Consider the following 16,404-nt stretch of genomic DNA (forward strand, 5'->3'; position numbering starts at 1 on the left):
CAGCCAAAGATGGAATACGCACATATGGATCACGCACAAAGCACGCAACGAATAAAAAAAATTCAACGAACAAGATAAGTGAAAATCTTAAAAAAACAGATAAAACAAACGAAATCACTAATTGAGGAGCGGTCGCCTGTTTCCGAAAATCAACGCTTGGAACCGCCGGGTGACTAGCAACTGCTATTTGGCGGTTTCCTTTTTTTGCACGACAAAAGATCCCTTTCACTTTTTCGACTCCATTTGCATCCTCTTCCTCGAAAGTTCCTCGCCGGCCGCAGTTCACCAACGCACACCTCCAGCCATGGACGACGGGAAACTAACAACGCTCACCGAACACATCACTACCCACGGTACAACCGTGCTGGAGGTGGTGTACACCAACGACCCAAGGACTGTGGAGCGGATCATCAAAAAGTACGAGGAATGGATAAAGGAGGAGAAGAACAAGTTCGTCGGCCTCGACCTCGAGTACACACGTAAGAGCAGTTACATACGACAAGGGATCGCCGTCGTCCAACTTGCCATGCGCGAGCATGTCCTTGTATACCACTACTGCAGATCCAAGCGCTCCCAGGCGTTAGTTGACTTCCTGCAACGGAAAGCGGTAACTTTCACTAGCGTCGACACCAGGAACGACAAGACCATGCTTGCCCGTGCATGGATCAAAATTCCAGACGAGCACCACGTCGACATCCAGAGGCTATTCTGCATCAAGGGTGGTGGAGAAAGGGACTCCATGGGTGACCTTGCAGCGGCCATCATCGACCCCTCATACAAGAACATGAAGAAATCATTCCCAAAGGAGAAGCACCAGTTCTGGGAGTGGAAGCCACTTTCCCCGATACACCTTGAGTACGCGGCAAAGGACGGGTATGTTAGCTACGAGTTGTACCGCAGAATCCTAATCATCAAGAACGGGCTACGTCACCTCCACCAACAACCAATGAAAGAAAGACTCCGCCCACGTAAGAACAAAGACGAGAGATCTTCCAGCGGCTGGAAGCGCCGGAAGGGAACCGTGGTTAGTAAATTGCAAGAAAATGGATGTCTACATTAAACTAGTAGGAACTACTATTATCATAATTTAGATTGTATGAACCTATGTTGTAAATATGTTTGTTGTTGCTCAAAGATGCTCTGTGTATTGTATTACTATTTTACGTTTGAACTTTGAACACAGTGGTGTGCTCATGTACAAATGCATACTACGTTTTGCATGTCTAAATGCAATTAATAAGTTATGTCCCAGTATTGAGCAAGCATATATTGTATCCATGATTATAGAACGAGAGGTATGTCGCACGATATTGTATTATAATTTTCATACTCAACCTTTACAAGATGCATCGTGCATTTACAAGAATATGTGATGATATCGTTGTAAACTTTCAGTACAATGCTTATTAAACATTGGCGTGAACAATTCAGAAATATTGCAGAAGAACATTCGGTACAAAGACACAAGCGACAAGAACTTTGTTACTTTAACCACATTGAAAAAAAATCACACAACACAACCATTTCACATCAAACACCGCTCCGTCCATTCAGAACATCCTTGCTATTGCACACAGGTTCCTCTCCGTACACCAGTTCTGCATGATGCCACAAAACTACACTACCGTGTGCAACTGACCTATGTACAAGCGTGGCTCTCTAAGTGTCTACTCAATCCATGCCCGTGGTGCCACGTAACCGCGACCCTAGAGACTTCACACCTGTGCATCCACAACCGAGCCCCACTAACCAAATATTCGGACCGATGCCTCTACTGCCGTACATCCGTGCCTCTAGAAACTTGACAGCAGCAAGAGGGTTCAAAACCGTGCCTCCACACAACCGTGCTTGTACTGACTTCACTTCCATGCCTCTCTTTGCTTGATCAACGTGCCTCACATGAAACCCACAGTAACTCTACGTGTTACGCATGCTTGATCGCCAGTGCAACTTTGGTGCTACACAGACGCGTCTCTCAGTATACCCGTGCCTCCACACAACCGTGCCTGTACTGACTATAATTCCATGCCTCCGTTTTGCTCAATCGACGTGCCTCACATAAAACCAACAGTAACTCTACGTGCTACACACACACGTGTCTCTCGCATGAAACCCATAGTATCTCTACATGTTCGGCACGCGTGATCGCCCGTACAACTTTGGCGCTACACACACGTACCTCTCAGTATACCTGTGCCTCCTCACAACCGTGCCTGAACTCACTTCAATTATGTGCCTTCATTTGCTTAATCCACGTGCCTCACATAAAAGAGATGCACATCCGTGCCTCAGAGTAAACAACACACGTGCCTCTACTGTATTGATAACTATGACCCCAATTAAATAACATCCGTCCAAAAAACATCTTTAAAAGAGATGCACAGCCATACCTCTTCTACAAACATACAACAGCAATGAACACTTTGGTTCATATCGTTTCATATATCTAGATAACATTAAACCGTAGCATAGATTTTTAAACAAAATCCATTTATGTTCAAAGGCTATAACTAACATCACTGCGCCAGAAGATTGAAGATAACAACAAGCCTCCCATCACGCTCTTTGAAAGTTATCAGCACCAAGCTGTTTACTTCAATAGACGATGCCTGGAGAAAATCACTGAAACATTCCTGTTTGAACACCATTCTACTACCCAAGCCAATGAAGTAGGAGCAAGGAGTGCTCACATATATATATCATCATCACCAGATTCCAAAGTAACTTCAAGGGTTAAAACGCCAGTCCTAGGAAAAGTCACAAACTCCTTCAAACTCCTCACAACAATACCAGGAATAACCTGACAAAAAACATCAAGCTATCAGAAATAGAACAAAAATTCAAAACTATAAATAGAGAAAATAATAAAAATAAATAAATAAACAGAAACAAAGAAAAAACAGTGGAAAAAAATTTGACCATATGATGACCATTAACATTCATGGAATCAATCCTGTGAACAAAAGGACAACAGGGGATGTAGTCATCATCAAAGAGTTGACACCTCATGAAATACATCTGCTGATAATTAAGAAAAACACCACGGGTGTAATAACAACTCCCAACAAGTTCCATCTCAGAGTCGCTCAAACCATCAAGAGCTACAAAATATAATTACACAGGCTCAAGGGAACAGAAAAATCATCATGTGCAATAAAACAAGCTAAAAACTTCCTTAAAAATAAACCTTACCAACAGACGGTAAAGGAGACAACGCATCTCAACGACCAACACGATAAAAATCAATACCAATCCACGTTCCATAATGTTCAAGCCTAATGGTCATTATATCACGAGGACGAACACCATAATCACTGACCAATCGTTCCCAGGAAGGACCATGGAATTTGCTCCTCAACCGACCATGACTAAACATAACACCATACAAATAACCCTCATTGCACTAAAGAGCAAGATCAGTATCTTCGTCACCCCTCCTTATGGCTAAAGCCCTACACTCCTCGATGTAAACAGCAAGATGAGCTCTACCACTGCACGGAACATACTGCACAACAAATCAAAACAAGGATCATAATCAAAACCTAAACAGCATGAGCAGCACCAAAAGAAATAAGCGTGTGTGCCAAAAATTGAACAATTATAAAATGATATTCTTACAACACGCCTCCAACAACGCCGATCCAGGACCACACTGAACCCATCTACAGAAGAATCAACAGAAGAACACGGGCCACCAGGCATGCGGCAAAAAGGACAAGTCATAACTGCAAGGAACACAATGATTATCAAGAAATAATCCCACAAAACCTAGTTGAAACTTGACATCTGATAGTGTTGGTAGTCCCCACCCGTAACTACCCCATAAATCTCCATATCCGGGAAATATAATGGGAACAAAAAGAGAAACGAGAAAGGGAAACAGGGAACCCACGAAGGCAACCGGTAGGGAACGGCTATATCGCGAACGGGGAAGCGTGGTCGACGCTAAAGAAGGACCGCCGTAAGAGCAGGCAACAAGCGCGGTGGCCGAGACAGGGGCCGCCGTAACCATGCGACAAGAGCGGCAGCCGCGACGGGCGGAGACGACGGCAAAGAAAGAACAGTGCTCCACGACGGTTCGCCCACACCGGAGAGAAACAGATCTTAAAACAGATCAAAAGGTTTTACAAAACATTAAAAGTATAAGGACTAAAGTGAAAAAAGGAAAAACCAGAAAGGGAAATCGGAGACCGGAAAACACGGGAGACGCCGTGCGCGCGACACTGAGCACCTCGGAAAAGTCTCACGACCGCTCCGCACGTGACACTTGGCGCGTGGGGAGCGCTCCCCGACTAATCGTTGCGAGGAGCGCTCCTCAATTAGTGATTTCGGTCGTTTTCTAAGTCCGTGCCAAGGCAGATTGCACCATGGGCCTCTGCTAAATCTCCTGGCGGTGGGCATTATCTCTGTGATTGGCGTGTGTGTGCATTAGCGCTGCAGCCCTACCGTCCTATTCCTTTGCAGCCTGCTTCTGGTCTTCCATAAAGATCTGATTCATACGGCGACGCAGGTCGCATCACCCACCAATTCTTCATGCTACGGCCAATGAACTAGCCGAGGTTAACACATCACATCATTTACTAACATCTCTCAACATCTTGTATTATATTGAACCTCTACATCCAATTTAAGTTATCTTGTTGTGTGATTTGTGATGGGTAGATGCGCTAGGATAAGGCACCACTAGTAGAAAACAGGGCATAGGTCACAGGGCAGTTTTCACATTAGCCCCGGTTCAGTCACGAACCGGGACCCATGGGGGCATTCGTCCCGGTTCGTGAGCCCAGGGGGCCGGCCGGGGCCTCGTGGGCATTGGTCCCGGTTCGTATGGAACCATTTGTCCCGGTTCGAGCCACGAACCGGGACTATTGGTCCTCGCAACTGGCCCACAACCATTTGTCCCGGTTCTTGGCATGAACCGGGACAGAAGGCCCGGATTTAGTACACGTTCATGCCACGAACCGGGACCAATGAGGTGCCTATATATACCCCTCGCCCGCGAGCAGAGCACTCCAGTGCTCTGTTTTTCTCTGGCCGGCGAGGGGAGGGCTTTGTGGTGCTCTAGCTCACCTCCTATGCACATGAGGTGTTCGATGAAATGCCCGAGCCACACTAATTAAGCTTTGTCCTCTCGAAGCTCGACCTCAAAGCTCCATTTTCCTCGAGATTTGTCTAGGTTTACCGGCCCGTCACGTCCCATTCCCGTCTTCACCGCCGTCGACCACCCGCGCCGATCTCGTCGCCGGCACCACCGAGGTGAGCCTCTTGTTCTTATCTTCTTTTTGAAAGAAAAAAATTCTTACTTTAGATAGATACTTTTCTAATTTTCTTACTATTTTATTCCTTCTTATTACATAGTGCGATGGTTTTGGTATCCGCCCCCGTCGGCCCTCATCCTGTCTATGATTCGGATGTGGTATATATTATCTTTTTATAACTATTTGATTCATTTATTGTTTATGACAAATATACCGACCAGCGTGACATAGATTTTATTTATCTAGGAGGTGGTTGAACCGGAAATTCTAACCGACCCTATTGTCGAGAGGTTAAATTTAGTTGAAGAAGAAAACAATTACTTGAAGGAAAAAATAAAAAAAATTGAGGAGGAGAAGATGATATTGGAGTTGCATGTTGCGGATGTCGTCGATGATCACAAGATCAAGATGGATGCAATGCGCTTGAAGATTAGAAAGATTAGAAAATATGCCATTCATACCGAGGCTTGGTATCATTATGCCGTTGGATCAATTGTTACCTTGGTTACGATTATGATCGCATTTGTTTTCGCATTGAAATGTTTTACATAGTTTCAATGTATGGTTTAATTAATTAGATGCTCTGGAGAGCTATATATATGTTGTTAGATGAGAACTATGTATGTACTTTGGTTTTAATGTGATGATGAACTTCTATTAATTTGGTCACTTAATTATCTATTCATGATGTTCTGTAATAGTTTTTGACACACTTAATTATATATAATGCACGCAAATGAACCGGCAATGGATGTACGGTGACAGACACACCTCCGAGTACTGGGCTGAGTTTGCAGCTGACCCAAGGAACGTATGGTTTGGTTTAAGCGCGGATGGCATTAATCCATTCGGGGAGCAGAGCAGCAATCACAGCACCTGGCCTGTGACTCTATGTATGTATAACCTTCCTCCTTGGATGTGCATGAAGCGGAAGTTCATTATGATGCCAGTTCTCATCCAAGGCCCTAAGCAACCCGGCAACGACATTGATGTGTACCTAAGGCCATTAGTTGAAGAACTTTTACAGCTGTGGAATGGAAACGGTGTACGTACGTGGGATGAGCACAAACAGGAGGAATTTAACCTGCACGCGTTGCTGTTTGTAACCATCAACGATTGGCCTGCTCTCAGTAACCTTTCAGGACAGACAAACAAGGGATACCACGCATGCACGCACTGTTTAGATGACACTGAAAGTATATACCTGGACAAAAGCAGGAAGAATGTGTACCTGGGACATCGTTGATTTCTTCCGACCAACCTTCAATGTCGAAAGAAAGGCAAGCATTTCAAAGGCGAGGCAGATCACCGGAAGAAGCCCGCCATGCGTACCGGTGATCACGTACTTGCTATGGTCAATGATTTACACGTAATATTTGGAAAGGGTCCCGGCGGACTAGCTGTTCTGAATGACGTTGAGGGACACGCACCCATGTGGAAGAAGAAATCTATATTTTGGGACCTACCCTACTGGAAAGAGCTAGAGGTCCGCTCTTCAATCAACGTGATGCACGTGACGAAGAACCTTTGCGTGAACCTGCTAGGCTTCTTGGGCGTGTATGGGAAGACAAAAGATACACCTGAGGCATGGGAGGACCTGCAACGTTTGCACGAAAAAGACGGCATGCCTCCGAAGCAGTATGAAGGTCCTGCCAGCTACGCTCTTACGAAAGAAGAGAAAGAAATCTTCTTTGAATGCCTGCTCAGTATGAAGGTCCCGACTGGCTTCTCGTCGAATATAAAGGGAATAATAAATATGCCAGAGAAAAAGTTCCAGAACCTAAAGTCTCATGACTGCCACGTGATTATGACGCAACTGCTTCCGGTTGCATTGAGGGGGCTTCTACCGGAAAACGTCCGATTAGCCATTGTGAAGCTATGTGCATTCCTCAATGCAATCTCTCAGAAGGTGATCGATCCAGAAATCATACCAAGGCTAAGGAGTGATGTGGCGCAATGTCTTCTCAGTTTCGAGCTGGTGTTCCCACCATCCTTCTTCAATATCATGACGCACGTCCTAGTTCATCTAGTCGACGAGATTGTCATTCTGGGGCCCGTATTTCTACACAATATGTTCCCCTTTGAGAGGTTCATGGGAGTCCTAAAGAAATATGTCCGTAACCGCGCTAGGCCAGAAGGAAGCATCTCCATGGGCCATCAAACAGAGGATGTCATTGGGTTTTGTGTTGACTTCATTCCTGGCCTTAAGAAGATAGGTCTCCCTAAATCGCGGTATGAGGGAGACTGACTGGAAAAGGCACGCTTGGAGGGGGAACTCAATAATATGCAGGGACGGATATTCTTGGTCTGAAGCACACTACACAGTTCTACAGAACTCTACCTTGGTGACCCCGTATGTCGATGAACACAAGAACAGTCTGCGCTCCAAACACCTGGAGCAGTGTGACGACTGGATTACATGTGAACACATCAGGACTTTCAGCAGTTGGTTGGAAACACGTCTCAAAGGTGACACCACTGTTTGTGATGAGTTGTACTCGTTGTCCAGGGGACCATCTTCGACTGTATTGACTTACAAAGGATACGAGATAAATGGGAATACATTTTACACGATCGCCCAAGATCAAAAGAGCACCAACCAAAACAGCGGTGTCCGCTTTGATGCAGCAACCGAGAGGGGAAAGGACACATATTATGGTTACATAATGGACATATGGGAACTTGACTACGGACATGATTTTAAGGTCCCTTTGTTTAAGTGCAAATGGGTCAATCTGTCAGGAGGCGGGGTACAGGTAGACCCACAGTACGGAATGACAACAGTGGATCTGAACAATCTTGGGTACATTGACGAACCGTTCGTCCTAGCCAATGATGTGGCACAGGTTATCTATGTGAAGGACATGTCTACCAGACCGAGGAAAAGAAAAGATAAGGAAGCGAATACATCATACGATGAGCCAAAGCGGCACATAGTTCTTTCAGGAAAAAGGGACATTGTGGGAGTGGAGGGCAAGACAGACATGTCTGAAGATTATGAAAAGTTTCATGAAATTCCTCCCTTCAAAGTCAAGGCTGACCCAAGCATCCTGATAAACGATGAAGATTATCCATGGTTACGGCGCAATAAGCAAATGACACAAGCGAAGAAAAAGTGAAGACTTTCTCCCGCAACTATTATGATGATACCATGCCAACTTTGTAATAGACGAGTATGATACCATTGTCCGTTTTGTACAAGAAGTGCATCTAGTTTTTGCCGTAACCCTCTCAACTTTCTTGCACATGCTATGTGGATGAAATGATGATACCATGCCAACTTTCAACCTTTTCAGAGTTCATTTGAAATGCTTTATAAGCCCTGAGTGCAGAGAGGTTAGGCCCGTAAGCCTGCTTTAGAGAGGAGCTCGACAGCTCAGGCGCACCGCACCTTATAAACAGGTGCGGCTCTCTCTTAGCTAGCGAGGTGGGACTAAACTCACCACCACGCCGCTGTGCAAGGCCATTGGTCCCGGTTGGTGGCACGAACCGGGACGAATTTCACCCTTTGGTCCCTATTGGTGCCACGAACCGGTACTAATGAGGCTGTGGCCCCACGAGCACCTTTAGTACCTATTCGTGGCACGAACCGGTACTAGAGTTTCTTACTAGCTAAGCAGTTTTTTAGTCCCACCTCGCTAGCTGAGAGGCACTAGGAGCGGTTTATAAGCCCTGAGTGCAAAGACGATGAAGAAGAGGCGCAATGCTCACGTTGCTTAGCTTCAAGCCTTGAGGAATAAGGTAGACTGCATCGAGCTATGTGCAGTGCAGTCTACACTATTCCGAAAGGCTTAAAGCAAATCAACGCGCATTGCGCCTCTTTTTTATTTTTAATCATTAAAAGCAAAAAGAATTTTCATAAAGAACTTTTTTTGATAGAAACTTTAATAGCAGAAAGAATTATCATAAAGTAAAATAAATAAGTAATTAGAAACAAAATAAAATAAAATAAATAAGTTTTTTGTTGTAAGTAGAAACAAAACAAAATAAATATAGCAAAAAAGAAAACTAAAAAACTAAATACAGCAAAAAGAATTTTCATAAAGAACTAATGGCACTAATAGAAAGTTTATATGTTTTCTAAAACTAATGGCACTAACAGACAGTTTATAATTTTGCTGACCTAAAAGCAAAAAGAATTAAAAAATAAAGCAAAAAACAAAAGAAAATAAATAATGCAAAAAACAGAACCAAAAAACTGGAAAAAAAAATTAAAAAACTGCCACCTATTGGGCCACCACGGCCTGAATACGACTAGAAACCCAACCTGGGCCCGGATTCAGGCCCGCAGAAGTCCCAATAGGCCAACAGACAGCACAGTGTGACATTAGGCCCGTAAGCCTGCATTTGAGAGGAGCTCGAGAGGGCAGCCGCGGTGGGGCTTATAAACCACTCCGAGCCCCTCTCAACTAGCGAGGTGGGACTAAACTTTTGGCCGCGGGCAGCGCAAGGCCTTTGGTCCCGGTTGGTGTCACCAACCGGGACCAATGCCCCCCTTTAGTCCCGGTTGGTGCCACCAACCGGGACCAAAGGCCGCCGCTTCCCGCCCTTTGGGCTGCTGAAAAGAGGCCTTTGGTCCCGGTTGGTGGCACCAACCGGGACTAATGCCCACCTTTAGTCCCGGTTGGTGCCACGAACCGGGACTAAAGGCTTTGCTATATAAGTCCACACTTAGGAAATTTTCGACATACCTCGCCAGTTGCCCCCGACGCCGCCAGGCTGCCTGTGCTCGCCGTCGCCGCCCGCTCCTCATCGCCGTCGCCCCGCGCCCTTGCCTCGATGGGTCGCCGCCCGGTGCTCGTCGCCGTCGCCCTGCCCCCACGCGCCGCCCCGCCTCGTGCTCCCCTGCTCGCGCGCGCCGCCTCGGCGACCCGAGCCCCCCTGCCCGGCCCGCCCGTGCTCGCCGGCGCCCTCGCCGCCCCCGCCCCGTCCCGGCCCCGCGCGCCGGCGCCCTCGCCGCCCCCGCCCCCGCCGTCGCCATCGTCCTAGCCGCCCCCGCTGTGAGAGCCGCCGCCCCGGCTCTGTTTTTTTATTTTTATTAGTTTAATTTTTTTGTTCATATGTGATGTATATGTGTATGTGGCTATAATGTATATGTGAACAAAAAAATTGTATGTATGTAGATGTTCAAAATGTATGAATATATATGTCAAAAATGTTTTTTTGTTCATAGAAAGTTTTTTATTCATATATAGAAAGTTTTTATATATGACAATGGATATATACTCGATATATATGAGAAATGATGATCCACATGGAAAAGTTTTATATATGCAAAAGTTACAATTTTAGAAAAGTTTTATATATCTAGCTAGGAAGGGAAGAAGAAGAAAAAGAAGGATAGGAAAGAAGAAAATAAGAAGAGGAAAGAAAGAAGAAGAGGAGAGGAAGAAGAGGAGATATAAATAAGAAGAGGAAAAAAGAAGAAAAAGAAGAGGAGAAGAAGAAAGGAATAGAGGAGAAGAAGAAAAAATAGAAAATATTCTATTTTTTCTTCTTCTCCTCTATTCCTTTCTTCTTCTCCTCTTTTTTTTTCTTCTTTTTTTTCTTCAATCCTCTCCTCTATTCCTTTCTTCTTCTCTCCTCTTTTTATTTCTTCTTCGTTTTCTTATGTTTTATCGGGTCTGTCGTCGTCGATATATACCCCTCCCGATAACTTCAACACGAGGGGGGATAACTTCAACACGAGGGGGGGTCGATATACCCCCTCCCCGATAACATTATTTTCCCGTGTATATATGTCGTCGTTGTCGATATAACCCCCTCCTGATAACTTCAACACGTGGGGGGGTCGATATACCCCCTCCCCGATAACATTATTTTCCCGTGTATGTATGTTGTCGTTGTCGATATTACCCCCTCCCGATAACTTCAACACGAGGGGGGATAACTTCAACACGAGGGGGGGTCAATATACCCCCTCCTCGATAACATTATTTTCCCGTGTATGTATGTCGTCGTTGTCGATATAAAACCCCCTCCCGATAACTTCAACATGTGGGGGGGGGGGTCGATATATACCCCCTCCACGATAACATTATTTTCCCGTGTATGTATGTCGTCGTTGTCGATATATATAACTCCCTCCCAGATAACTTCGACATGATGGACGGTCGATATGTATACCCCCTCTCGACCGTGATAACTTATACCACGGGAGCACCCCCCGGCCCTCTCGCTCGACCAAAACTCTCGAGGACACCCAAACCCTAGAAAAAAATGATGTCGATCTCCTACCCCCTCCCGCCGCGCCCCTACCCTTGAAGCGTTGCCTAGGCCACCCCAAACCCGGAATAAGCTAGGTCTACGTTTGCACTAATATATCCACCTGCTGTCATGTTTGTGTAATAATTGCCATGTTGTAATATTTGCAGAAACAATGGAGCACGGACGAGATGAGCAAGCAGAAGATGTGTTGGGGGACATAATCTTAGCCGAAGGTGATATCTTGTCGTATCTTAACGACAATGATGGTATGGAAGAACAGGGTGAAGAAGCAGGCTACGGTGATCGAAGAGTGGAGGAGGAAAGACATGATTATGATGGCTCCGGTGACCCAATGCTGGTGCAAGAAGGAGCCCGTGGTGACGGCTCCGGTGACCGAACAGAGTCCGGCCAGGTAAATATATTAGTTAAGCCTGTGCTGACTAGCTAATTGATGCATTCATTGTTTTGGTATGTACACATATTAATTAACACTCGTCTTTCTTCTTTTTTCTAGCCCTCCGGATCGAGCACAACTTCGGTAAAGAGACGAGGCCCGAAGAGAAAGTTGCGCTCGGATGAAAGGTTTGAGATCACAGCAATCGCGCGCGACGGCCAACCGATTGAACCCCTCCGGACAAAGGATGCTTTTGCTGCTCGGTGCGGGGTTCTAGTTAGGGACAAGATCCCGATCAGCATCCACCAATGGTATAAGCCTAAGAAGGAAGACCCTGAGGTGTCTTATGTCAATGATATGCAGAAAGATGATCTTTGGACTGAGCTGAAGGCAAATTTCACCCTACCGCCAGAGGAGGATCCGGAGAAGCCAGTTATAGAGCAATTAATCAAGTCTCATGCTCTTAAAAAGATGGCAGACCTATTCAGGAGGTGGAAGAATGAGCTGAAAACTTTTGTCGACAAAGAAGAGACACCAAAATTCGTCGGCCGGTATGAGAAGATCAGAGATCACTGGCCCGCATTTGTGGCCCACAAGACATCGGAAAAGAGTAAGAAGATGTCAGCGACAAACAAGCAGAATGCTGCGAAGAAGAAGCTTCACCATCACACGGGGTCAGGTGGCTACCTCAAAGCCCGACCTAAGTGGGCCAAGTCTGAGAGGGATCTGCTTGATAAAGGGATCGAACCAGAGACATTGAACTGGCCAGACCGTTGCCGGACTTGGTTCTTCGGGGCTGGCGGAACCTTGGACCCTGTATCAGGGAGGTGTCGTTGGACGGACGAGCAACTTGCAATACCCGTCAAGAAGCTTAAGCACTATATCGATGCAGCGCGGCAAGGGACGTTCGTTCCAGACAGAGAGAACGACGAGCTCACAATGGCCCTCGGGAATCCTGAGCACCCTGGACGGACACGAGGCACGCCAGGCTCCGTTCCGTGGAAGGCTGGTTTTCCGGACGCGGGCGGTTACAAAACCCAAGAGAGGAGGAAAAAAGTGGAGCAGATCCAAATTCAGAAGCTGCACGAAAGGGTTCAAGCGCTAGAGGAACGAGACGGCAATCGAGATGCCGAAACTGCCCCCGAAGCTACACCGCCATCTCAGCATAGAAGCAGTGTGGCTTCCACCGAGCTACCTCTGCTGGAGCATGCGGCTACTCCTAGCTACCCCGTGGATGCTATCACGGAGTCTCAACATTGCCACCTTATGGCGGAATGGCAGAACTTGAAAGTCAAGGCGGCTGTTGGCTCTGTTTTACCTACTGAACGCGGCGCAACCTACCACTGTGGGCCGATTCCAGAAGGATATGCTAGGGTGATGGTGGATGAAATAACAGAGGGATTTGAGGACCTCCAGCTTGACCACCCTACCGGTGAAGGGGAGACTCGGCTGGGTTTAGCTCTGAAGACTCCATGCCTATGGCGGAAGGAGCTCATCAAGCTTCCGAACTGGACGGCTCCGGCGAGTAAGGGCACTCCGCCTCCTCCTCCGCCTCCTCCTCCGGCGAGTGATCAGGGCACTCAGCCTCCTTCTCCGGCGCGTGGCGGCACTCCGCCTCCTTCTCCGCCAGCGCCGGCGCGCCAGAGCAGCCAGCCTCCTCCTTCTTCGCCTCATCAGCAAGGGCGGAAGAGACCCGCCGCCGATGCGGCTGCTCCGGCGCGTCGTAGTCCTTCTCCTCCGCCTCGTAAGCAACGAAAGAAGACAGCCGCTCCGTCTGCTCTGCCGGTGTCTAGCAGTACAGCTGCCAGAGGCGGGAGGCAATACAGATTCGGTCCTTCTCTGAAGACTCCAGAGAAGTTACCATATGAGAGGACCGAGGAGGAGAACGCGAAGATCATGCGAGCCAAAGTGAAGAACTTCTTTGAAGGGGTCAAAGCAAAGAAACATCCACCTCCGGAGGAGAAGGTAGATCCGGTGAAAGCAAAGCGCACTCTGGCTGCCCTGACAAAACCACCAAAGTCTCCGCCAAGAGGCAACTATGAGCGCGTTCTTGGAAAGGCATATGCCGAAGCAGAGCGGTCGGGAAGTACTGTCAGTGATAAAAGGATGAAAGAACGACGAGCTGGGAAAAAAATTGCCCAACTCGGCGAACAAGCGAACCAATCGTGCCCCCCGCTCAAGGTGTCAAAAGACATCGTCGCTAATGATCCGGGTATGGTGCCCGGTTATAGCAATCTTGGAGATTACCTGCCCGACGATGTACATTATGAAATCATGGAGGTGGACAACCACAAATACCATTACGGGAAGCCTCTCGTCAAAGATGTCAGATCTCTAAGCACGATGATGCGAAGACTACATGATTGGTACATGAAAACCTGCAGAGAGTCTGATGGGATGAGTACTTTGACGCTGAGAGTTAAACCGGAGCATGACCTCGTTGGAATTGAACTGCTGAATGTTCCATTTGAGGATTTCTTCCAGTTTTACAATCTAAAGTCCCTCGATAAAACAACGATCACTTGCTACTGTCTGTAAGTAGTACTACTTCTGTCATTAAGTCTCTCTATATAGGTCAGCTCTTTCATTGCATGTACTTATACTTATCCTCACTATATTATGCAGATTGAAGATCGCCGAATTGAAGAAAAGACAAATCGGTGATATTGGGTTCATCAACACAAATCTCATAGATGCATATACGGTTGAAAAACATCCCAAAGAAGCCGAGGCCAACTTGCTACAATCGTTGGTATTAAATCAAAACAAAGATATAATACTCTTTCCTTACAACTTCAAGTGAGTGTTACTGTCTTCTGCATATTCGGTTTCCCTTATTAGTCCAGGTTATGGTAATGTAATTGATGACTTATGCATGCATGCGCAGCTTCCACTATATTCTCCTAGAGATTAAGCTTGAGCCGGGAGTAGTAACCGTCTTAGACTCGAGACGAAAAGATCCCCAGGACTGTGCGAACATGACTCAAATGCTCTAGAAGTAAGTTAAATCGATCATTATCCACCATATCAGCAACTTTGTTCATTTCCTGATATCAAGTAATTGTTTTCTTTGTCTGGCAGGGTTTGGAGAAAATTCACCTCAAAAGCCCCGGGACTGCCGAACCAGCTGCAATTTAGACACCCGAAAGTAAGTACTATAGTAGCATGTTCCGCGCATCTCCTAATGATTCAAGCGCTAGTTTGATCAATACCATTTAGCATGCTTGCTTATCAGTTTGATTGACCTCTATTTCTTGTAAAGTGGTTGTGGCAGCAACCCGGGAATAATTACTGTGGATACTACGTTTGCGAGTCCATCCGCTACCATACCTGTGAGCGGGGCTCCACTGAAGAACAATATGAAGTGCGTAAGCAATAATATTCACAATTTTATTTTATTACCATCATTTGTGTTGAGTTTCATTTATTCATATATATATATGTATTGACCCCCTTCTTCAAATTAGATTTTTCGGAAGCGGGATCAACTCCTAGCAGAAGATCGTATGCTAGGAATTCAAGAGGAATTGGCGGCATTCTTCCTTGACCACGTGATCGCTGAAAACGGAGAATACTATGTGGACCCTGTGTTCCTAGAATATAATTAGGAGATTGTATTGTAAGAGATAATTATTGTATATATGTAGCCGGTAGTGTCGGATAGATATACGAGAACTTGTTGTTCGACCAATATCTCGGAGAAGGAGAGGTGGTCGATATCACTTCTCTCTGTATGCATATGTTCATGACGATCTTCTGTTTCCTTCATTTGATTACTAGCTAGCGTGTCTACTCCTCTCCATACGTATATAGTACGTAGCGTCGACCAAGCACGGAGATAAGAGAGGACACTTCTCTCTATTAATTAGCTAGCTAACACAATATATGAAACACCTAAATTAACCCCCCAAAACCCCTAAACCACCCCCTTTCAAAAAAAACAAAAACCTCAGCTCCTGCCAGGTGCTGACGCGTGGATGCCTATTGGTCCCGGTTGGTAGCACCAACCGGGACCAAAGGCCCTCCTGCCTGGGCTCCCCGCACCGGCCACGTGGACGGCCTTTAGTCCCGGTTCGTGTAAGAACCGGGACTAAAGGGCTAGGGCATTAGTAACGACCCTTTAGTCCCGGTTCCTGAACCGGGACTAAAGGCCCTTATGAACCGGGGTAAAAGCCCCTTTTCCTACTAGTGCACCTGCAATAGTTTGAAAGCTTGGTCGAGCATCCGTAAACAATTATGGTTCTTGCATATGCCCGCCAACGACGACTAGCCGATCTACTTGGACCTAGCGGCAAAGGGGATCAGGAGGGGCGGATTTGGTTCTCTAGCATGTATTCTAGCAACGTTGATCAATTTTTGCTAACTAAACAATAAAATTTCCTATACAATCAGTGATGATTTCTCATTAAACCCTATATAAATCCAATTTAAAAGCCTGTGATAGAACATGATTATTCTTGTTCGCATATCTTAAATTTTCATATGACAATGTTTATTAGCATGTCATTTTATGTCGTATTTTATAATAGTTTGATTATCAACTTC

At 46.2% G+C, this 16,404-nt stretch overlaps 1 protein-coding gene across 1 annotated transcript; it reads left to right on the forward strand.

Annotated features, from left to right (window-relative positions):
- The first annotated feature begins 304 nt into the window (after positions 1 to 304).
- LOC141039144 (uncharacterized) lies at positions 305 to 1,060 on the forward strand. The gene has a single exon (XM_073506455.1). The coding sequence runs from the start codon at positions 305 to 307 to the stop codon at positions 1,058 to 1,060; it is 756 nt and encodes a 251-aa protein (XP_073362556.1).
- Positions 1,061 to 16,404: the final 15,344 nt, after the last annotated feature.

The sequence above is a fragment of the Aegilops tauschii genome, chromosome 1 (genome assembly GCF_002575655.3).
Source record: "Aegilops tauschii subsp. strangulata cultivar AL8/78 chromosome 1, Aet v6.0, whole genome shotgun sequence".
Taxonomy (NCBI): Eukaryota; Viridiplantae; Streptophyta; class Magnoliopsida; order Poales; family Poaceae; genus Aegilops; species Aegilops tauschii.